Raw genomic sequence first — 23,772 nt, 5'->3', positions numbered from 1 at the left:
ATAATATTCGAAGCTAGACAGAACAATTTTATATGCAGTAGTATTTTGATGAATTTATATAACCTTCGTGAACGTATTCTATTTATTATAGACTTCATACAATAGAGTATTTATGAAAAAAATGACAACTTGTTTCTTATTTAAAATAAGAAAAAGTTTTAGGGTTTTAAATTACAGCGTCAATTTGGCGTCAAAATATTTTTTTGTAAAATTTTAAACAATATGACTGTAAAATTATTGTGGAATTGTGCACGAATAATCCTACTTTCAGGATTATCATTTGGTTTATAAAAGAAATCAAACTGAATCCCTAGAAGTACAGCAGGTACACTGCGTAAGTATTCCCACATACTACTAGTGTTCTGTTCATTGGGATATTCGCTGCTTAAAATAGTAAGAATTTAGTCGAAAAGCTGGCCTTGTTAATTTTTAGTACCTACCAAGAATATACTTGGAACATGAATACTGTATACGTAATATCATTAGTGAACAGGTACACAATAAGTAAAATATTAAAAATTAAATCCATTGATGAATGACAAATACGAATGCCTGACAAAATCCGATATGCAAAATATGTTCAATACATTGTACCGATGATGTATACTTGTAAGGTATATTTTTGATTAATCACACGACAATGATCCTAAAAGATTGAGAAAAAACGTGGTTTCAATTAGTATTAATTTCCTAATAAATCTGGAATTCTACCATATTGTACTTTTTCAGGATCCTCCAAGTGGGACTGAGCGGCGTGGCCTCATATGTTTTGTGTATCGCTCTTAAGTCTAGTGAGCGTCGCAACTTTAGTTATTTGCCTACCGCTCTGTACCCGTGGATTGTTCGAGCGCAAGTGTTCCTGCCCTACAAATCCTATCTGTCCTGACTGCGGAATGCCGTATTGATAAATATCTAGCTATTAGTTCTCTTGTACTTTATCATTTATATCATCTACTCTTGTGGTATGATTATTGAAACTCCATTTACACCGTCTTAAACGTTTTTATCTTTAGTATCGTAAATCGTTTTAGTTTCTAATGTTCTGATAAAAATACTAGTTTTAATAATGATTTGCATGAGTTGCGCGTCTGCGATAGCAGCAGTAGGCCTAATTGCGTGTGGGCCGCTGTTTTGTGAAAAGTTTCTGAGATGCCTTTTGAAATCAACTAAGAAATAATTATTCAGTTTTGTTTTGAATAAAATTTCACATTGATGGTGTTTATTATTGCCTTATCACCTTTCTGGAATACATAGTGTATAGCATAGATGCAAATTTCCTATTTGAAAGAATTGTGTTGTCATTTATCAATTTCTTTGCTTAATTCAGTTATGATAGAGTTTTAATACGGGTTGCAGACCAAGAGCTAAGTTAGTTTAGCGTAGCTCGCATAGCTGACGCAGTTTTCCATACTTGTGTGCAGACCGCAATCTATGCGAACTATGTGAGGTAACTAAAATATTCGAAGCTAAGTTAGTTGTCTATGCCTATGAGCAGCTACACGAGCTAAGCTAAGCCCCTCCCGCTACCCAGCACACCCTTTGCACGTCCTTCGCCAGTGCTGTCCAGTGTTCTTGGCGACGACCGTCTAATTGAACTACGCAACACTGACTGAGCTTTGGCTTAGCTGTTGGTGTGCACGCTATTTATTTCTAGCTTAGCTTAGCCTAGCTTGCTTGGCATAGCTTAGTTTTCGGTCTACAACCGGCTTAAGTATCTCCATAAAAACTGATTCATAATCCTAACATTTAAAGTACTCTCGTATATATATCAAATTGTTTTTACGCTATTATATCTAGGGATAGTTAAAACGGTTCAGACTGAATATTATTTTAATAAGGGATTAAAGAAATAAAAAACATTAGGAAACAAGTTTATATTCTAACAACTAAAACACCGTAATATCACTTGACTGAAACCTCAACTAAAGTATATATTGAGCAACTATGTTAAGTCAGTACATTTGATACTTATCTCAATAGTCTAAAGAGCTAGTCGTGAACATATTTCTAGCGAAGGGAAATTCTTATTTAAATTAAAAATTACCTTCTTCAAGGTATTTGGTGCTTCTGAATCTCTAAAGAACATCCATTATGGATTTAGAGAGGTATTTAATAAAGGGCTTAGATTGAAACAAAGAAGAATAAATATCGTGCCTCGATTTTTTAAATGAATGATTTGATGATTTCACCCACAGACCAAACATTTAAATCAACTACTAAAATATAAGGTCTAAATATAGAGTTCAAATTTAAAAAATTTTTTTGGGAAATTAAAATGTCTTATTTTTTTTTTAAGTATTGTTATTTTGTGTGTTTATGTGTGTGTGTTTTCGTTTGTAATAAATGTTATGTCTATGGCTAAAAAAAGTCTAAATACAAAAGCCAAAATATCTAACAGTAAACGACCAGCTCCCTATCAAGAAAATAAATAAGTTATATGACACTAAAATTTACCTATTTGGACTATAGACTATGAGGTATTCTTAAGACATCCCTTTTAAACCGCGCATACGATTTGCCTAACACCGCTTCATCTAGTATAGACGTAGATCTAATTTGAGTTGGTCTAACAATTTGAACTTTCTCATTATTAATTATAGCTATTTCCTTCTCCGCGCTTGATCTATAAAATCTCCTTACTGGCGCTGCGGTTTCCGCTTCCTTTAATAATGTATCCGATTCTATTTGGTCTGTTAACTTTTCTTCTTTTTCAACACTTGGATTTTCTTTTGGCTTTTCTTCTACTGTTGTTGTTTCAGTAGAAGAAGGGATTGCTGTAGTCGTAGAATTTCTATTAAACCTATATGCAAGTCTTCGTCTTTCTGATTTTTTTGTGGAATTAAAATTGATTCCGGCTCCTACTGTAATTAATCTGAAGTCATTTGTATCTCTTGTATTATTTAATTTTCTATTCCCACGATAGACTGGTGCCATTTCTTCTCTTTTATTATGTCTTTCGTCAATGATTGGTGTCGGTGATGGAGTTATAATTTCTACTTTTTCTGTATCGGATGTTTTTAAATCATGGTTTTCTAGAATGGTTATTGCATCTTTGATGCCGCCGACGTCTTCTGGATTCGTTGGATGACCTGGAATATACATAGTAGTTAAATATATACTGTGACCCAATATATGACTAAAAGCCTAGCAAATTCGATTATGACGTTTTTGATAACATGTTAGTTTATTAATTTGTCTATAAGATATTTAGCCAAAACAATTGTCAAGTTAGCTTATATAATTATTGTATAGCGGAGGAACGAACCGCCGTTTCGATAAATTGAATAATCATCAAATGAATTTTCAGATTATATTGCCTTTGGGAGCGTTCAAGTATTACGTAACGCAATTTTTAAAGATTTTAGAAGCTCCCTCCCCCCATGTAACGCACCATAACGTTACGTAACCCCCCCCCCCCCCTCCCTTAACGTTACGTAAGGGGACGTTACGTTACGGAGCGTTCAAGATCCCAATTTCTTTATGTAAAAATTACAAAATTTATAAAAACATACCATCCTCAATTTCCTTCTTATACGAGCTGAAGAATGTCAGCGCTTTCATCAGCTGATAACTTTTAGATACAGGTATATTAGTGTCATATAAGGAAGCGGTGTTCTTGCAGTCGACGTAGAACCACCAGTTGCATTTAAGAATGGTTTGGTCGAAGAGAGTGGACTCCGGGCAGAGGAAAGATTTCATTACCAGTCCATCGTCTGTTAATGCACAAACGTGGAACACCTGGAAACATAATTCTGATATAAGAACTTAAGGCTTTTTTATATGAATTTAGACATATTTGACATCGTGCAAGATGAATGGAAAATCTAATATAGGGAGGCCCAATCAAAGGACTGGCTCTTATAAGAGAAGGCCTTCAACTCATATTTTAAGAAAATTATATTAAATAATTGTAACTATTTTTAGGAGAAACACAGGGCTTTTTATTTTATTAAGTTAAACAATTATTAAAAAAACTATTAAACATACACGAAACAATAGCCAATGATAGTAGTCTATATAAATAGAAATGGTAGAACCCAAAACATATTCGGTGAAAATAAAAGTATGACTTGTACCCTTAGTACCAGTGTTATGATGTACCTATTTATTATTTATTTATAGCCGCACCAACATAGCCATACGTTCAATAATCAATTATTACGTGAGCAGATTTACTGAAATTTATCCCCCCCCACCCCTTCCTCTTGTTAGCAAAAGTTCTCAAAAATATAGTAGGTACATAAACGTATTCAGTTTTAGTAAGAATCCTCGAAAATGAATTTCGTTTTCAAGCATAGACAATGTGTGTGTAATATGTGTATAAAGTAAATAATTACTGTTGACGTAATCACCAAATAAGAAAATCAAAGACAAAATCTTACCATACAACCAAGGTTCTCATCTCCATACAATCCAGGGAAGTACTTCTGGTCCCCACAGTGGAAGTTGGTGTCAGGAAGGTCCACCTTGGACTGGAAGTGGTCATCAAAGTTCTTCTCGTAACCAACAGGATAATACTCTCTTGGGGCATTCATTACTTTCCCTAACGTTGGGTTCCTGAATAGAAAAAAAAAATTATATGCACCATTCACTATAGCGGCATCTATCGGATACAACTAAAACTACATATAGTCTTGTGTAAATATAGCGCTATCTATTAGTACAAGTCAAAACCGTTCGGATGGTGTAGGGCCATAAATGTATACAATAGTTATATAATTACGCATGATACTACTAGTTAAGAAAATGCATAAATGTTAAGTACTGTTTATATCGTTAAATTAAATTGAAATAAACTACCATTTTTTCGTGGTTACTTTTAAATTCATTAAAAAATAAACTTATTTATTCATCAAATACCGGCGGTGTGAATGGGAAGAAGTAAAAGATGGTGAGTTTAATTTGATTCCCAATGTTTTAGTTAATTTTTTATAATAAAATAAAACACTAAATACTTGATGCCAATTTCTTGATGCTAAAAATGTTTACATATAAACTAATCAGACTTTTTTAAGATTAGTATTCATTAAATTGAATTTTATTAGGACTACTATAGAGGTACCTCTTAGGTTTCTGTGGTGGTGGCGCAACGATGATTTCCGGTTCCGGTTCTAACTCAAAAACAACAGGGGGCTCTGAAGTCGTCGTTGTTGTTGGTATTTGAATATTCGCGTATTTATTTAACAACTGCTGTTGCCTCAACGCTATCGCCGCTTCTACTGCTTCCATAGAAATATTTCCAGCTTTTGCAATTTCAGCGATTTTAGTATTTATATCTTCCTTATTTAGCTTTAATGTCGTATCATCGCTATATCCACTTATGCTGTTATAATCGTCAACTTTCTTAGTATTGTATGCCAAATCTTGCACTTGGTGGGAGACTGGGTCTATAAAATTAGAAGCGGGATTAAAGGTGGCTGGTATGCTATAAGAAGGGTTAAAGTTTGATGGTAAGTTAGAAGTGGGGTTAAAGTTTGATGGTAAGTTAGAAGTGGGGTTAAAGTTTGATGGTAAGTTAGAAGTGGGGTTGTAAGTTGATGGTATGTTAGAAATGGGGGAAAACCGCTGATTCGGTGCTGGCATGGGTACGAATGGATTAACCGATTTGGTGGGTTTGATGCGCATTTGTGATACCATTTTAGATACATTATCATGTAAAATTGGTTTATTCTCACTTTCATACGTCATTCCTTGGGGTACATCTAGTGGCGAGAAAGTTTTTCTTGTTGCGATGGGTAGAACTTTGAGAGTTTCTTCTTTAGGGGGTAGCGGTTTGAAAGCGGGTACCCCCATGGCCATTGGCTTTGCCATAGTGATTGTTGGTTGTGCCCTGTTCGGGCCAATTGGTCCAGAAACGATGATTGGTTGCATGGTGGTTGTGACACGTTTGTGCAAAGTACTTAGTTTATTCATAGCCGCTTGATTAGGGCGACCTGGTTGAGGTACCGGCCGCATCATAATCCTGTTCTGTTTGCCCCGTTTCTGAAAATAAAAAATCATTAATAAGGTTAAATATAAACGTCTAGTAATCATTTCTTTTTAAAACAAGCAAGATTTTAAAATACTAATTTTCCGTAGAAATATTACCATATTATCATACGGGCGCTAGTCCCAGACTGGGGATATCTCTGTGTTGTGACCACATACTCTATCGTGAATCATATATCTATACGTGGAAAATATTTAACCACTTATGTAAAATGAAAACTAAATAAATATGTTAATATTTATATATATATATATATATATATAATAAAAATATAATATGTTATATCTTTATAAAAATTATACCTAAGTTATTTTGTGCTTGAGATTTGTATTAGTATTTATGACGCGCTGTCTTGTTATCCGATATTATAAACTAAAATAGATTCAATATAAGAACAATACTTAAATGTTTGTGTAGAAGCAACAAGAAACATGTAACGTACTCGTTAGATTGATATAACATTATCGTAAGAATATTTTTCTTTATTTTAAAAATTTTCATGAGGATGATATAAATAATATTTAAACTAGACCGATCGTCAGACTTGATTTACTTTTTTTGTTTTTCCTTGGGTTATGCTAGACGCACTTTGATTTCATTTTTGACCATTTTATTTATTAGTTACGCCCTCAATTTTAGGGCTTACAACGTCCACCGAACCGTTCTCAATAGTACAATATATCATTAGTTAACATTAAGACAAAAATACCAAAAATGTCTTACATTTATAAATTTTTTAGTAATTTTAGTATTTACAAAAATATTTACCTCTTGCTTAGCAGGTCTATTTGTAGTATCCACAAGGATATTTGGTGCTCCATTCTTTAAACTTACAGATCTTCTTCGACTCGGATCCTGGTTGGTTAAGGACTGGTCAAAACCAAGTTCGTCACCAAAACTGAAACCTGAAATATTAAACGATATAATATAAGTCGTATTCGATATGGCAGGATATTCATTTAATGCTCAATCATATATTGTAAAATTAAATGTGTATAGAAAGTTTGTTTGATAATTGCATTTCTGTAATTAAATATGTTGCAGGCCATATAAGATAGTATTTTAGTATAATGGTGTTATCGGAATTTAGGAGCTTTAAATGAATATTAATAACTAGCAAACTCGGCGAACTCCGTTTCGCCACCAGATCGTTTTATGTAACATTTCGTTTGGTGATCCCGCTTTTCTGTTGAAATTTTTCCTGAATTTTCTTTGCTATAAACCTCACGGGTTTTCCAACGAATGCAAAACTGTGGAAATCGGTTCGTGCGTTCTTGAGTTATAGCGTCAGGAAGGAAAACCCGACTTATTTTTATATACCTAGTAGAGTAGATGAGTCATAAATGCTCAGGAAGCTTTAATAATTTTAAAAGTATATAGTTGACACATAGACGAAAAATAAGGCTCGAGTTTTGGCAACTGTCAACTTACAAGTTATGACTTATGCGTCTAACAAAAATAACATATTACCTAAACTAGCGTGTGCTTTAACTCCACCAAGATTCCGTACTCTGAAGAGACCCGATTTCTTGAAGGCGCAGTTTATTTTGAAGCCAAAATCTGATTCCAGTACGCAGAGCGGCGTCACTACATCTGAAATAATTAAAAAAATATAATAATAACACAGACAAAAACCATAAGGATTTTACCGGGGTAAGTTTAACAAACAAAAGAGAATATAATTAACGTTTCATTATACATGCACTGAAAAATAGTAATAGAAATATATGATAGGAGAACTGTTATGATCTTCGTGGCAATTAATTATTCCTCGATTATTACTCGAAACAAACTTTTTTCTTATCAATCGGTTTTACACTTGTAACTATTGTCAATTCTATTGCCTGTGTAGTCTAGTCGACAAGTAAAAAATGGAACAAAATATAGATACTGCCCTTAAAATTATGTGCGATACCTCATTGGATCCGGAATGATGTCTAAAAAAATGTGCTATAAGCGTGTATTAGCACATAAAAAATTGCAAAAGTTATACACAATTAAAGATGAAAAAAAATGTAATTTAGTTTTTTGCCAATATTTAATAAACTATTAATATTTAAGAAAAGATTCTAAAAGAGGAGGAAATTTCCAATAAAAAACTCTATACTCTCGGAACTCTATCTCCATTATTTATAGTTTTAATTTAACGCTGAAAATAGGTCTACGCGTGACATTTTTAGGATTCGCGCGTGGCGTCAAAAGCGACTACGGCACATTAATTAATTTATTTAAGGTGTTGAATATTTTTTTTTTAAATTTGAAAAAATTATGGTGTGTTCTGAACACTATAAATAATTTATTCCCGTTGAAAATTTTACTTAAAGTTAATTTTTCAACAAGTTAAACAATTGTTAACTAACGAAATTTTCTCGAACGACCGTCTTAATTGTAAGTGAAAAAAAATGTTTAAATAATGGTCGTAAAAATATTTCGCTTCGTAGAGCCTTTCTTACATACATACTTAACAAGATCGTGCCATAAAAGTTAAAGAAATATTTATACTTTGTTTATAACAATTTTTTTACTTAAACAAAAATGAAATTTCTTAAATATTAATAGTTTATTAAATATTGGCAAAAAACTAAATTACATTTTTTTTTCATCTTTAATTGTGTATAACTTTTGCAATTTTTTATGTGCTAATACACGCTTTTAGCAAATTTTTCTAGACATCATTCCGGATCCAATGAGGTATCGCACATAATTTTAAGGGCAGTATCTCTATTTTGTTCCATTTTCAACTTGTCGACTAGACTAGTGAATAGAATACAGTCAAGTGACTGTTATAGAACAGGTGGTTGAAATAATAGTAACTATTGTGTGGCATATCGTAAGTATTATTAATACGTCTGTAAATTAAATAAAACAATATGAACATATTCATTACGATTTTGGCTTAACAACAGGTTAATCCAGAAAATCATTACGCTGCTTTTTTATAGAACAGAGAGCAAACGGGCAGGAGACTCACCTGATGGTAAATAATAATAATTAACAAGGACACTCAATGCCAGAGGGCTCGCGAGTGCGTAGCCGGCCTTTTAATAATTGGTACGCTCTTTCCTTGAAGGACCCTAAGTCAAATTGCTTCAGAAATATTTGGGTAACTGGTTGCACATAGTGGTGGTTGCGCGGCAAAAACTGCCTTAAATAACGTTTAATTTTGGAACGTGCGGACGTCGAGGTGATACGGGAGGAGTTTGTATTCTGTTTCGACGGCCGATGATGAATTCAGCTGCAGCTATTATATCGAGCAACTCCTCTGAACACACTCCATGGTAAATGCAGTGCTAAGAGACCCCACATCTCTATGCAACGCCAATGGATCAATGCTAAAAGGTTTATCATATTTAAGATTTTGTAACAGTTATTCTAATGATACCCTACATTGTTTAACTATATTATTAAGTTCTTGCATGTGCTAAATGAATTTATAAACAAAAGAATAACGACAATTACTGTTAGATACGATCTAAGTAAAATTACAAAAAGGTTAGCAATTGCGATTTGTGTCGGTAAATTAATTTAAACAATTAACCCGTTCGTTTTTTATAATGTTATGTTAGACGCCCACCATGAACTTTGGTAGTCGGTGAACCTTTGCTTAAATATTTCATTCATTCATTATTATTTGCATTAATCTTTTTATTTTGCTTTGATCGTCATATCCCGTATAATAATAAATTAAATACATATTGTTGAATACATTTATTTTGTTTATACAAGACTAATAGAAATAACAAATAGATTTCTTAGTATGTATGGAGTTGGATTAATTTTTTTAAACGAATTTATGGATCTTGCTTGAAATAATGTCACGGGTCACTACTACGACCTTTACCATACCTAACCTGAAAGTAATAACTTTGTGCAGTCTTCGCCATGCCCAACCGTCTTAAACCGGCACTGCTACCAACCGGCGCGGCGTCCCTCATCAAGAAAGTCACCAATAGTCTACTTTTTGTTATCAATCATGCGTACTAGTGTAATTTATTTTTAATACTATAATAAATTTTATCGTCAGTGACTTGACACTGTGACCGTTTTACGGTAATTTTATTATCTTGATAGTTCTATTGTTACATAAATCATGTTAATTGAAAGCTTGGCCTTGTTAATAGGTATGCGTGAGCTTATACGCTTGAATGACATAAACAAACAAACATAAACACAAACACCACCCGAAGGGGGCATATGCCCCGAACGGGTCTAAGCTCACCCTTCTCGAGGGAGTGTGCAACACAAACTACGATTAACGGTTCCTGGAAACGTGTCTAATAAAATAATAATCTTGTTCAGATCACCAAATAAAGCTAATAATTCAGCAAATTACATTGTAATTAGCGTTTTCTAATAGACTATTTAATAATCGTGCGTTATGCAACGTTACAGGATGCAACATGGCCTAGATTTCTCTTCGTCCTGTACAAAACTTACACCTACTGTTATTCTATAAAAGGTTAAATCGCCTTTGTGGGCAATAGTTTCGGTTATACGACTTTTGTTGTTTCTAACATAAAAACATAACTACGGCGTCTTTAAGAGATGATCGACGTGGGCAGATTATTTTTTATTAAATTATTTTTGACCATAAACTCTCAGATAGAGAATGGAAGAACAATATTAATAAATAAGTAAAGAGAAGAAAGTTTTTCTTTACTACATTTGTAGAGATACTACTATGCCCCATTATTTAAATCTTTCTTCAGTACCTGTCTCTAAATTACCTATTTATGTAAATGCGGAAGTGCTAGCTAGCGCTTTGAAAATTATTAAGTCCCACATGAACCAGTCTTAATTAGGTTAATTTACGTTTAACTTTTTAGATTAGAATTTTTATCGCATTGAGTTTTATACTTATTTTTTGCTGTTATATCAGTCATCCACTCATATGGAAAAAACAATAACAATACGGCTTCTTTTTGGTAGTAATTTTATATTAATTAGTGTAAGAGACTCTAGGAACACCCACACATCGATACACACTAGTGTATCGATTGACTGCTAACGTTGTGAGCAAGTAATTAAATAATAATAGATGTCAAAAACTATATGACATCACTTTCACCGGTCACTGACCGTCACAGTAGCCAGCCAAATGTGATTCAGAGGCCACTCCCAGCCGGATGCTTTGGAGAAAGGCATACCTTTGCGTAAATTTACTTGGTGTTTTAATAATAAAATAACATATGCTACATTTACGTTAACTTATAGTGACGAGTGAGGTTTATTAATAAAGCCTCAGGGACAATCAATTGACATAATATGTTTTTATATACTTCACATGGGCCACGTGTTGCGCCATGACCGCTACCACCTCCTTCAATTAATGGGTAAAATCCAGGGTAAGCGGCGTGGTGGTAAGAGAAAGAAATCATGGCAACTGCGCAAGAGTTGCTGCATCTGGCACAGGACAAGACACGCTTCAAGATACTGACGGCCAACCTCCAGTAATAGAGAATAAGAAGAAGATATACTTCACAGCTCTTTTTTGTTTTTACCTATTTCAAGCCAATAGGAGAGAAATGAAATTGACTGCTTCTTCTACAGCGACATTATTTACGAAATGAGATTTATGAGATATCAATCTTGTTGTAAAGGGCGCAACAACAAGGTCCACGGAAATAATTTACGGTTTAATTATGTTGAAAAATATAAATACCCATATTTAATGTTTTTTGCTCAATTATATATATATAAAAATAGCAATATCAAGTATATGGCCATCGATTTTGGTTAAAATGTTCCGTAAAACATTTCAATAAATGAATATGATGTCTTATCTTACATATCCTAATAAAATATTATAATGAAGGTTGCAATTTATGTTTGGAAATACATAGAAAAATACAAAGTAGGTAACTAAAGAAATATCGTTAACGCATTAATAAAATTGTTAGTAAATGTTACACGGTCAATACGATTGCACATATTACCAATTAAGCATGTATTATAATGTAATAATAAAAAAGTATTTTAGTCAGACTAATTCATAACTATATATTGTGTGTCATATATCATAATAAATAAATATTTATTTTCTGACTATTATATTTATATGAGAAAAATTATACTATATTCTAATAAAAAATTTAAGAAGCTATACCTACAAATAAATTGTCATTTCTTAGGTTACTCAGCGAAACAAATGCGCATCGCAAATTGCCGTGAAATCCTGCTATTCAATGGACTATTACCATTAAGTGAGCTATTGTTTTTATATGATTTGTTGAGACAGGCGAAATTATGGAACATAAACCCATATGTAACAGTATTATTTACTCTAACAATACATTACGCATTATAAGCATTGTTAGCTTAGCCAAGTTATCAAAGCGCCGATAACTAAGTCAAGCGTGCCATTTTCAATAGATATCGTCTTTAACTTTTACACATTTAAAGAAAACACTTTTTTACCGGATTGAACTTATGTATTGTTATAAACTTATAAATATTTTACATAATTAATATTTTTTGTCCGACGTTTCGCGTGCTTTACAGCTTGCGTGGTTACATAATGAAATAATTATAAATCTATAACAATTCATCAATCCGGTAAAAAAGTGTTTTCTTTAGATTTCGTCTATCTATATGCGCAATCTACACTTGTTCGGTCAAAAAGAAACAACCAGAAGAATCCGGCAGATCACAAATAAAAGACGTATGTCCGGCATTGAAGGCTAGCTCACTTTTGTATAAAGTATATCAGCAGAGAAACAGAAGCAGAAATTCAAGCACATATAGATTTTACGTTCACGATTAATATAGAGTTTAAAATAATGAACACGGTACTGGTTTATAGTTTATTTATTTATTTGTTTCGCTAACGAGCATTAGAATAGTTTATACATAAACTTATACAAAAAGCGAAAGTGAAATCCTTAGCAAACCCAATTAATATTTACAATAAAATATACAATTGTTTAATACAAAGTAAAAGAAACAATATGAATTGGAAAATGAGTTTATATAAAGGAGTTTGTGTTAAGGCAATAGTGTTGCTATTTGTAAATGAAGTTAAAGTGAAAATTAATGTAAATTACGTGTTCTTGACCTCTCGTAAAAGGTCTTGACAAATTTTGAAACATCTTGCGTTATGATGTTAACACTATGAAAATAACAATTTTTTTATCATGGAAATATTGATCGTACAAACAAAAAGTATTAACCGAAGTATAACATCATCAAAATTATACGCAGATATTGTATACAAAAAATACTAATTAAAATAATATTATAGACAGGAAATATTTGTATTTTTGTACGTTTGTAACGAATACACTCACTTCTTGAGTTGCTAATGGGACTGGCTAATTTAAATTTTTTCACCTAGGTATATATTTTTATGTACAGGATAGATTTATGTCAAGATTATTAAAATAATTATATTAATAACTAGCGGACCCGACAGACGATGTCCTGTCTTAACTATGAAAAACAAACAAAGAATGATGTATAACACAAAGCATTAGAATAATAAAGACTTTGTTTCTGAAATATTTTTTAATTCATTATCCAATTTGAAATCAATATTCATAGTTAAGACAGGACATCGTCTGTCGGGTCCGCTGGTTATCAATATAATAACTCCGATCGAAGCATTTATTTTAAACGATATTCATTTTTCTTACATCCTCTGACGATATTTGCAGCACGCATTCTGTCAATGTTGTGTTATGTCAAACGCCATAAGGTTACACCAAAAAGTTCGAATTGTATGGTGGTTAAGTATTCTTGAATTTTCTAATTTTCCGCGCAATTTTTATCTTTTATAAGAACCTTCTTCTGACAATTACAAACACAACAAAAAAAAAATCAGACAAATCGGTCGAGCCGTTTTCATGTGATGTCGTGACAACGGAAAACGGGTTTCATTTTTATATATATAGATTAAGGTCTATCATACACAAGCTATAGTTTATAATAGGTAAATCCGGTTATTATATTAACAAGAGTTAATCTAATATATAATTATCGTATCACAATGTTCGATCCCATACCTACTCCTTCGATACGGCTCGACCGATTCTTATGAAATTTTTTTATGCATATTCATTAAGTCTGAGAATCGGCTACTATCTATTTTTCAAACCCTTAAGTGATAAGGGGTGTCCATCCCAAAAAAATTATAATATAATTTTTTTTTTAATTATCTGGCATTCAAAAATACATACAACCCTAAATTTTCACTCCTATACGATCAACCCCTATTTTTTAGTATAGTAAATAGTTGATAGTTATTTCTATTGAACTTAATAATGTTTCCTAGAAATATTATACGTGGCAAAACAACGTTTGCCGGGTCAGCTGTAGTCTATTAAATTAATCGGCAGATTCCTTTTTAAATATTCCAAAAACAACTAAAAAATAAACATATTATTTTTAATTTAATTTTAACATACTTCAGTATTAATATGGTCTGTATTTCGATCGTGTGAAATGGTCATTCAACCGGACTTCGAAATGGAAAGTGAGTCCGTTGCGTTATGTTTATATATTTAATATTGTTGTCATACAAGTTTCTCACTATATGATGTGATGTGAAACCGGGAATTAATATTATTATGATCATTAAATTTGATTACCTAAACATTATAATAGAAATATATCTATAACAAAAATTTAATCAGTGCGAGCTAGAAACTTAGGATAAAGAATAAATGTATATGACAGGCGCAATTATTTTGTTAACAACTATATTGACTCTCTCAACTATTTTCTTACCGGAAGTATAGTAGTAGTAATATAGTATTCAGAATATTTTGTTTCTTCCTGCAAGTTGGAAGCTTACGATTTTACTACCATAAAAATCTTAAGATAAAAACGATAATTATAGCTTAGTAAGAAATTAATTATAAGGTCCACATACAAATTAGTGGTTATTATGACTAAAATCGCGTGTGGCCTCAGTGATGCGGGCCACGGACGTACAGAGGAACTATTGGGTAAAATATATAAAAGACATCAAGGTTTCTTCCTTTTATGGTTTCTATATAGATGATCAGAACGGAACAATCGTTTGATTATGCATGTGACTAATGACAATAACAATAGATCCATTATATATTCTAAAGCTACTTATTTAGTAGTTGCATGTTCCGTTGCCAAAAAAGTATTCCTTTTGTAGGAAGTTGCAGACATAATAGCAATAAAATTGGTAGTCAATTTTATATTATAAATAATTTTTAACCAGTTAAACTTTCACATCGCTAAGGTCATTTTATTGTAATAAAAAATAATTAGATGTTAATAATTTAAAGACATATTTATTTTTTATACTTTGATGTTTATTTCAGATAATATACGTATATAATATAGATTTACTAAGTGTTTGTATTTGCTTATATCTCATACTCTATATGTCGGAGCAATTACGTTACTGTCAGTTGTCATTGTCATTCAATTTATTAGCTCTGTGATATCTTCTTCTATCTTCTTTTATATATATAAAAAGAAAATGGTGTTCGTTTGAGGCTCTTTCACGCTTAAACCACTGATCGTATCGACATGAAACTACCACCATTCGATGCGAAATTTTTCCTAGATGGTTTATGGCTATTTATTTTTTTTAAATTCCAACGTTCCTTCATTTTTTATTTCTGTTTTACTTTTATGAAAATTTTTCCCGCTAATAAAAACAAAAGAGGCTTCCTAGAACCGCAAAACGTCAACATCTGTTAAAAACTCGATTTTCGAAATATTTCAATTTTCTTAGCGGGAAGTTAAAAAGAAGAATAATAAAAATATGAAAAAAATAAAATAATGAAACATAAAATTTATTTTAATTCGTCCAGCAAAGCGGGCGCGAAACGGCTAGTGAGCATATAAATTAACAGCGTCAATAGTAATCAGTTCAAAACCGTTACTGGTAATAGAATTTTTTTTTTAGATTGTTCCTGTGACATACGAAAATGACACATCTTGCGTACATACCATGCATTTTAAACTGTTTTTCGTAAATTATCAGAACTCTTGAGACCTCATTTTATTCTTAACATGCCAAGAAATGATGGTTAATATTTAGCCCTATTGATATGTTCACATAGAATAAGAGAACTTTTACCACTTGAGATAATTCAGAAAAGAAAAGTAAATATACTTCATTAAGGTCGTTCCATCAAATAAAAGAGAAGAAAAACAAGAAACGGCTTTTCTCTTCATTAACTCGTAAGTAATAAGTTATTAATATTACGCTAAAATTACTTCCGTCTTTCATCACTCTGATTGACCATTTGTGAAGGTTAAACATATTAACAAATTAAGTTAATAAATAATAACTAACTGTATCTGGATTAAGGATGGGCAACAAAATCGATCGAAAGGGGCAGGTGCGACTTTAATCATTGTTTTTAGATTTGCAAAAGACCAGCTATTGTATCGATTATAACATGGTATAACTTAAATTTATTAATAAGAACCGAACCGCTGCTGGCAAAAATTTTACAATTATTGTTATTAAAGTTCTTATTGAACTAAATGTATAATTAGTTAAATAATATCACGTATATTTCAGATTGAACGTGCAAATAGTATAACATTTATTCAAGGTTTAATTAAATAAAGGTTAAGGAGCAAACAGTTATATAATCTCTTACATGTTACTCAAATAACAGATATTACCGGATAAAAACCGGAAATAATCAAACCTTTAATCTCATGGTTAATAGCATAATTAGTTTAATTAATTACTCTACAGAAAAAGATGGCTTTTCTTTGTTTTCTTAACATTTATGATTTTTTTTAATAATAGGAAGTGTTTACGACAATAATACACATATCGTTAAGCGTAAAGCTATCAAAATTTAACATATGGTTGCGTAAGTAAGCAATGAATAAGGTATAAAACATAAAATTTGATATTTTATGATATTAATTAAAAGTAAGCTAAAAGCGGACTGAACATAACAAAAACCTTACTTTATTTTTATCTATTCCTTTGCTAGGGTGGACACTGGAAATTTCTCAATGGGACCTAGAGCAGACACATTTCTGTGTCAGTTTTATATTTTTGAAACGCTTTCGATAATGTCGACAATTAAACTCCCAGAATAAAAGTCATTTGCATCACTATAGCATCACTAAACTACATTCCTAAACTACGATATCTTGCTACGAATATTATTTGTAAATACAGCAAGAATAGTAACGAAATGCACACGCAATAATTTAACTAAAGCAACAAGACAATCAAGGATCACGGGAAAAAACATTGAACGTTTAAGATTTTTTACAAAATTCCTACGTGTGGATATTTAAAATAGTTTTATATCCAAAAGCGTTGGGCATGTCATAGATGGTCAACCGCGGTCACGTATATAAGTGAGCAATTCGTCAAGGCCGATAAACTTTCGAAATGGTCTCAATCGACCACCTTGCGGCTACAAGCTGTGGATAACGTAAGAATGTCTATAGTGTTGCTTTATATTAATAAAAAAGCAATCGCCATACCTATAGGAGCTGTTATAATAACGCATCTTTATTGGCCTTATAGAGCCAGTAGAGATTATTTGAACATAGTTTGAAGTGGAGGGGGTCGCACTGTATACCGTTGCCCTTCTTAAGTTTTTTTTTTACAGGAGGCAAACGGGCAGGAGGCACACCTCATGTTAAGTGATAAAATGGACACTCGCACTGCCAGAAGGCTCGCAAGCGTGCTGCCGGTCTTTCAAGAGTTAGTACGCTTTTTTCTTGAAGGACCCTAAATTGGTTCGGAAAAGCTTCAATGGGCAGCTGATTCCACATAGTGGTGGTGCGCGGCAGAAATTGCCTTAAGAATCGCTCAGTTGTGGAACGACGGACGTCAAGGTGATACGGATGATTTTGTATTCTGCTTTGACGTCCGATGATGAAACTCAGCTGCAGGTATTAGTCCGAACAACTCCTCTGAACAGAAAAGTATTACGATTGAATGCATGTTTACAAACGAGTGTTTGCATTTAAATTTTATTTTTCAAGGAGACAGTTGTAAAACATACCAAGATCGGTACACATGGTTATATATACTTAGTGTCTAGACCCCCAGAAATGAGTCGAAAAGTACAAAAGACGCAAGGCAAAACGTTGTGTTCGATTATGATCGGTCAAACGGACGTGAAGTACCATGTCGCGCGTCAACGCGTATGCGACTAGAGCTGCTCACCAATCTATATCATCTATCTATCTATACAAAACTAGGTCTTCGTATATTTTTTAACATTTTCACCCCCTGATTATGAATCATTATAAGATATTTAAGCACTTTTAAAAAATAACAAATTAGTATCTGGGCCTTAAACTTCTGTATATATTTCGTGATTATTTGTTTTTTTTGAATAGGCAAGTAGGTGACCCTACTTTGCCGACAAAAAAAGGATAACTTTTTGGATCTATAGCATGCTGCTTTTCCTCACGATTCCTTCTTCACCGTACGAGCCTGTTTTAAAATAGACAGACAGAGAGTCCATTGGTGCACTGCGGGTTTCAAACCTGCGACATCAGTTGCTCGCCGAAGCCACACCGCTCTGCAACTGCTTATTAGACCTTTATAGCCTATAGATATTTATTTGCCTATGCTACAAAATCTAGAATTATAATAGCTAATACGCGCTCTAGCTATATATCGGCCAATTGAGCCAGTAATCGATGTTTTTGCTTAATGACACACTGCTCCAGTGACATTAATGCGCAGAACGTTATGGAAATGATAATGTCATTTCTTATTGATATAAAGTGCCTTCTGAGAATTCAAATTTTCTTGGTCACCTACTTGTAAAGCCTTCATGTAAATGAGATATTGACATTAAAAACAATAAGAATTAATACGAAGTAATTAACGTTTTATATTGCCATTAAAAAATTATTTGAGTAGATGAAGCTTCAGCAATCTTGTTAATTTAATTTTATTTGATTATAACATGTGTATAATTTGAACCATCATATGATTAAAATATACAAATAGTTATAAATATAATATACAATATGAGCGACAGTAGCGAATTAGCGGATATTTTTTCTAATTGATATCAGATAAAGTTGTACCCTTTGGCAGAGTGCTGCCCTGTGATTCTGTAACTCACTTTTCGAACTCACACAGCGGTTTTCGCATCGGCGATCGCTCTCAAATCAGTCGTGAAGCAGTCATTTTATGATTTGGCATTCTGATAAACAATAAACTACAAGCTCCCACCTTTTCAGAATGCCAAATCATAAAATGACTGCTTCACGGCTGATTTGTGAGCGACCGCCGTTGCGAAAACCGCTCAGTGAGTTCGAAAAGTGAGTTACAGAATCGCAGGGCTGGAGGCGAATGCTAAGAATACCGTGGACTGCGAAGCGCACCAATACGTCTATCCTGACCCAACTCCGCATACGAACTCGTTTATCTACCATATTCCGATATCGAATTGTATTTTATTTCGGCCATATAATGCGCAGAGGCGATGAGAACTGGTAGAAACTGATCGTGGTTGGTAACACAGAACGCAAAGGATCACGCTCCAACCATATGTATCGATCAAGTGAAAGACTCATCTTCATCAAAACTACGATTAGAAACAGAATTTATGAGCCTCAAATGACTGGATGATGAAAATTTATTAGCGATCTTCATAATTTATGTAAGCGTTCATTACGGTATGCAATTAGTAGACGAGTAGAGAAAGTAACCATTCAGTTAGAAATATTGTATGTGATTCGATATTATTTAAATATATTAAAAATTTGATTGTCACACATTTCGCCACTTAGTGATTTATCCACTGAGGTCTAGGAGTTCAATCTTTCGCAAAACAATATTTTTCTAAAGCACATATGGCAGATGGATTCAATAGTAATGTCTGCCTTATGAAGGATACGGATGTTGAAACAATACAAGCATAATGGACGAAAATATTAACTATTAGCTATTATTTTATAGCTAAATATACTTTAGCCGGGAGTAAAACTCCGCTACTCTGAGTTTTACACACTGAGTAACAAACCAAGCCAAGGCTGTAGCCATAAAAATTTACGATTCGCCCTTTAAAATTAAAAAAAAAACATCCCATACAGAAATGCCGTATCGAATTATTCGTTGCTCACACGCCGGTTCCGGTCAAGGCCGCTGCGCCCAAGCATTGCCAAGTTTCACTCACGAGTTATTTGTATTGGACAATCTTGCTTTCTTTGACGATTTTACTTTGGTCGCTTCGCGTATGACCTACAATTCTTTCATACTTTTACTTTTGAATTGCAGTAACTAATGACAAGAGCGCCAATCAGACACCCTTTAGCATGGATCGTTCCTTATATAATATTGTTGAATGTTTCCAGGAGATAAATCTTCTGCACCGAAATAATTATAATATTGTCAAGAATTTAATTCAGAACCTTAAGACATAAGACATGAGCGATCGCGTAGTTGTTAATGAAACCACTAAATCGTTCAATATTATTCAAATTCTAAAAGACCGAGGGTATTCTTGTTCTACCTACATATAACGTATAAGTTTCCATAGTCTATGAGAACTAAAAAACGAAGGTGATTTTGATTAAGATTTTTGCTGTTGAAATTATTTATTAAAATAGCATTTAAGGTAGTATTCAGGTGTTGAAAAACATGCGACCATTTAAAATGTGATTGTAATCAATATGTCCTTACGTAAAATCTTAAAAGATTTGTATCTTGTTGACATAAACATATTATAAGTATAAACAAGATGAACCTCTTAGTTTAAGTAAATTTCCTCACAAACACTGTTTTTCCATAGTTAAATACATGATGAATGTCTTTTTAATGCAGTGTTAGCGCTGTTACCACAGAATATTATAACTCCTTCACCGCTAATTATCTTGCGAAAATATTTTGAAACGTTCTTCACAAACGTCTTTGGTAATAAATATTGTGAGTAAAAGCCACTATTAATAAATATATGAAGTGCCGTAGGCCATTGGGGTATTGAAGAGATACTGTGTCTGTTTGATTGAATGAAATTGGTATAGCTTTATGTGCCTTTGAATTATTGATTCTTCGGGATAGGAACTATTCCTGCTAAAAAATCTTCATAGATTGTATTAAATGCAACTGAAATGGTAATATTAATTTTAGACCACACATGTAGTTGTCAGACCCCACGGAAATATTGGTAAAAAAATATATCACATACAGATAAAGGGTAATTTAAATTCTAATAATAATAATAGCCTTTTATTTCAGATACTTTTACACTTTAAAGCTAAACTTAAAATATTTCTATGATCTCATACTTCTTAAATATCTGTGTATTTTTGGCAAAGGTATCCTCCACTTATAATCGACCTCAAAAATTCTCTATAGACATTATCAATTGATGTTACTTATAAATCGATTATTATAGGATGTTCATTTTGTATAATTGCATAGCACTGAATAATCACTATTCCGTATAGAAACTTTTCATGACTAGACTACTGAAATATGATGCCACTTATATTCTAGCGATTATGTAAACAGCCATTTATCGCGTTTATGGTTAATAAGAATTAATGATTACTTTTGACCTTTCTTGAATATCTAAAGAAATACTCAATTAATAATAATATATAATACTTATTATGCAATCACGGCATTGATGTATCTCTTCTTTTTAAATTCATAAATTTTGTATTTCTACCTTCCCTGACCTGACTAGCAAGAATATTAAAATTAATATTTACGTCTTTAATGCCTGCTGTGTTTAAATCTACTATATAAAAATAAGTCGGGTTTTCCTTCCTGACGCTATAACTCCAGAACGCACGAACCGATTTCTAGAACCGAAGAAAATTCAGGAAAAATTTCAACAGAAAAGCGGGATCACCAAACGAAATGTTACATAAAACGAAGCCATCTGTAGGCGAAACGGAGTTCGCCGAGTTTGCTAGTTTTGTAATAAAATAAGTAGTTTCACTAAACTTCCAAGCCCAACTTCATCTCTGCTTAGATCTTAGGAGACTTATTAAATTAAATTTTTATACATAAATAAATTTGCATCATATACGCATACATATAATTATAGTAATCTAAATTTGAAATGAAAATGGAAAGCCTAAAGATTGCGTGAGCCTTGAGTGGTGTGATATTGTGGCAATTGCTTTTAAATATTTCACCATTTGCACTTGAGCAATTGGAGATATACCGTCGTAAATTATACGATGTACAACATTAAGTTTTACGTCTAACAATTAAATTTTATAATAACGCAAAAGTTCACAGGGTCAAGTACATAATAGTATTTATATAAAAATAAGAATATAATAGCAAAAAATACTGCAAAAATTATGTTTCCTCGTTAATAAAATGACGGATTGTTTGATTTTCGCATTCAGTGCCGCCGAGGGACGCATAGATAGGGCTGAGTCCAACTTAAAACGTATTAGATTTTAACTATATAATGTCAGGTTAATAATAAAAGCCATAATGATATTGAAACCTTTTTCATTAGAATCTTGAATTTTAAATACACTACATACTCCATGTATTGAATTAACTTTCTTATATACTATCAACATATTAATGTAATACGTTGATAAAGAATAAGTTAAAACAACTATAATTGTTCTAAGCCTTGTATATTTCTTCTTTATTATATCTACTAATATGTTTGTTGTTGTCCTGATTTTTAATTTTGTATTGTCTACTTAAGCTAACGTTGTTATGTAATGTTTTGCTTTGTATCTTATTTTTTATCAGTGAATTTTTGTGGATATATCCAATGTGGTTTATGTTTTACTTTTTATTTTATAGAGATGTATCTGTTTTGTTTTTTGTTTCCTAAAGAAATAAAGCAGACGAGAGTCTACTACTAAGTATTATTATTAATGTAGAAGCTAGAAAGGAGCTTATTCATTATTATGCATTATACATGCAGAATAAGTAAAAGGCACCCACTAATTTCAACGTATAATTAATAGACATGACCTTGAACATATTTCATGGATTAAATAGTAATAAACTTGTCTTACGCAAGTTAGTGCGTATTATTTAGAAATCAATGTCGTGTTAAGTCACGTTCTTTTGACCATAAATTATAAGCGGTCGTAGTGATTATAAGACAAGGGCTAAGAAAAAACTTCATTGACATCTAAACGGCCAAACGAGCTTAAGGTAGCATTTTTACTGTTAATATGAGATCTGTAATCACTATGTGTCATGTGTCAAATGTTATAACAAAACATAAAAATGCACTCAAGTGTACTTCACTAAGCTTTCATGTCCAAACCACACCATCCATAAAAAAAACAATTTAGCTTAAGTAAAATAAAGTGTGTATTAATAGTGATAATGAAAATGTATTGCAAATATATATAAAAGTAATTTTTGCAATTAAAAATAATAAACGAACTTTTAATGAGTATTAATTCATTTAATAAAAAAATACTGTTTTAACTGAAATAAACAAAACCTGATGTTTTTATGCAATTAACGATAAAATTATGTATATATAGTTATCTATATCTACAATCTGCATCCGCATTTAGCTATTAGTATTTTTTGTATCCCTTAAAAGTAAGTTTATCTTATACAATCGATACGCTAAGTTACCGTACAAAAACGCCTCCGTGCGCTAGTACACACATGGCGAATATTATAGAGTTTTGCATTAGCCTGATACCACTAATTGGCTTCGGCGCGCGACTCTCATATCTGAGGTCGTAGGTTCGATCCCCGGCAGTGCACCAATGGACTTTCTTTCTATGTGCGCATTTAACATTTGCTCGAACGGTGAAAGAAAACATCGTGAGGAAACCGACATGTCTTAGACCCAAAAAGTGGACGGCGTGTGTCAGGCACTGGATGCTGATCATTG

The 23,772-nt window shown here is 32.4% G+C and overlaps 1 protein-coding gene and 1 long non-coding RNA gene across 3 annotated transcripts in view; one reads left to right on the top strand and one right to left on the bottom strand.

The window, feature by feature from the left end:
- The first annotated feature begins 129 nt into the window (after nucleotides 1-129).
- LOC125051761 lies at nucleotides 130-1,213 on the top strand. The gene is made up of 2 exons (XR_007117347.1): nucleotides 130-334; nucleotides 730-1,213. It is a non-coding gene; the product is annotated as an uncharacterized LOC125051761 (long non-coding RNA).
- A 938-nt stretch (nucleotides 1,214-2,151) lies between these two features.
- LOC125051758 overlaps nucleotides 2,152-23,772 on the bottom strand; it is a 36,861-nt gene continuing 15,240 nt past the window's right edge. The window contains exons 2-8 of one of the 2 annotated variants that reach the window (XM_047652306.1): nucleotides 7,460-7,582; nucleotides 6,758-6,894; nucleotides 5,676-5,982; nucleotides 5,063-5,387; nucleotides 4,383-4,557; nucleotides 3,513-3,738; nucleotides 2,152-3,089 (exon numbers count right to left, since the gene is read on the bottom strand). In XM_047652306.1, coding sequence (XP_047508262.1) covers nucleotides 2,464-3,089; nucleotides 3,513-3,738; nucleotides 4,383-4,557; nucleotides 5,063-5,387; nucleotides 5,676-5,982; nucleotides 6,758-6,894; nucleotides 7,460-7,582 — 1,919 coding nt within the window. In that variant the 3' untranslated portion in view covers nucleotides 2,152-2,463. Of the gene's footprint in view, nucleotides 3,090-3,512; nucleotides 3,739-4,382; nucleotides 4,558-5,062; nucleotides 5,983-6,757; nucleotides 6,895-7,459; nucleotides 7,583-23,772 lie in introns of both variants that reach the window. The other variant, XM_047652304.1, reaches the window with a different exon arrangement.

Source organism: Pieris napi, chromosome 8 (assembly GCF_905475465.1).
Source record: "Pieris napi chromosome 8, ilPieNapi1.2, whole genome shotgun sequence".
NCBI classification, from domain to species: Eukaryota; Metazoa; Arthropoda; class Insecta; order Lepidoptera; family Pieridae; genus Pieris; species Pieris napi.
The sequence above is the reverse complement of the archived record's forward strand: the minus strand, read 5'-3'. Positions and strand labels throughout refer to the sequence as shown.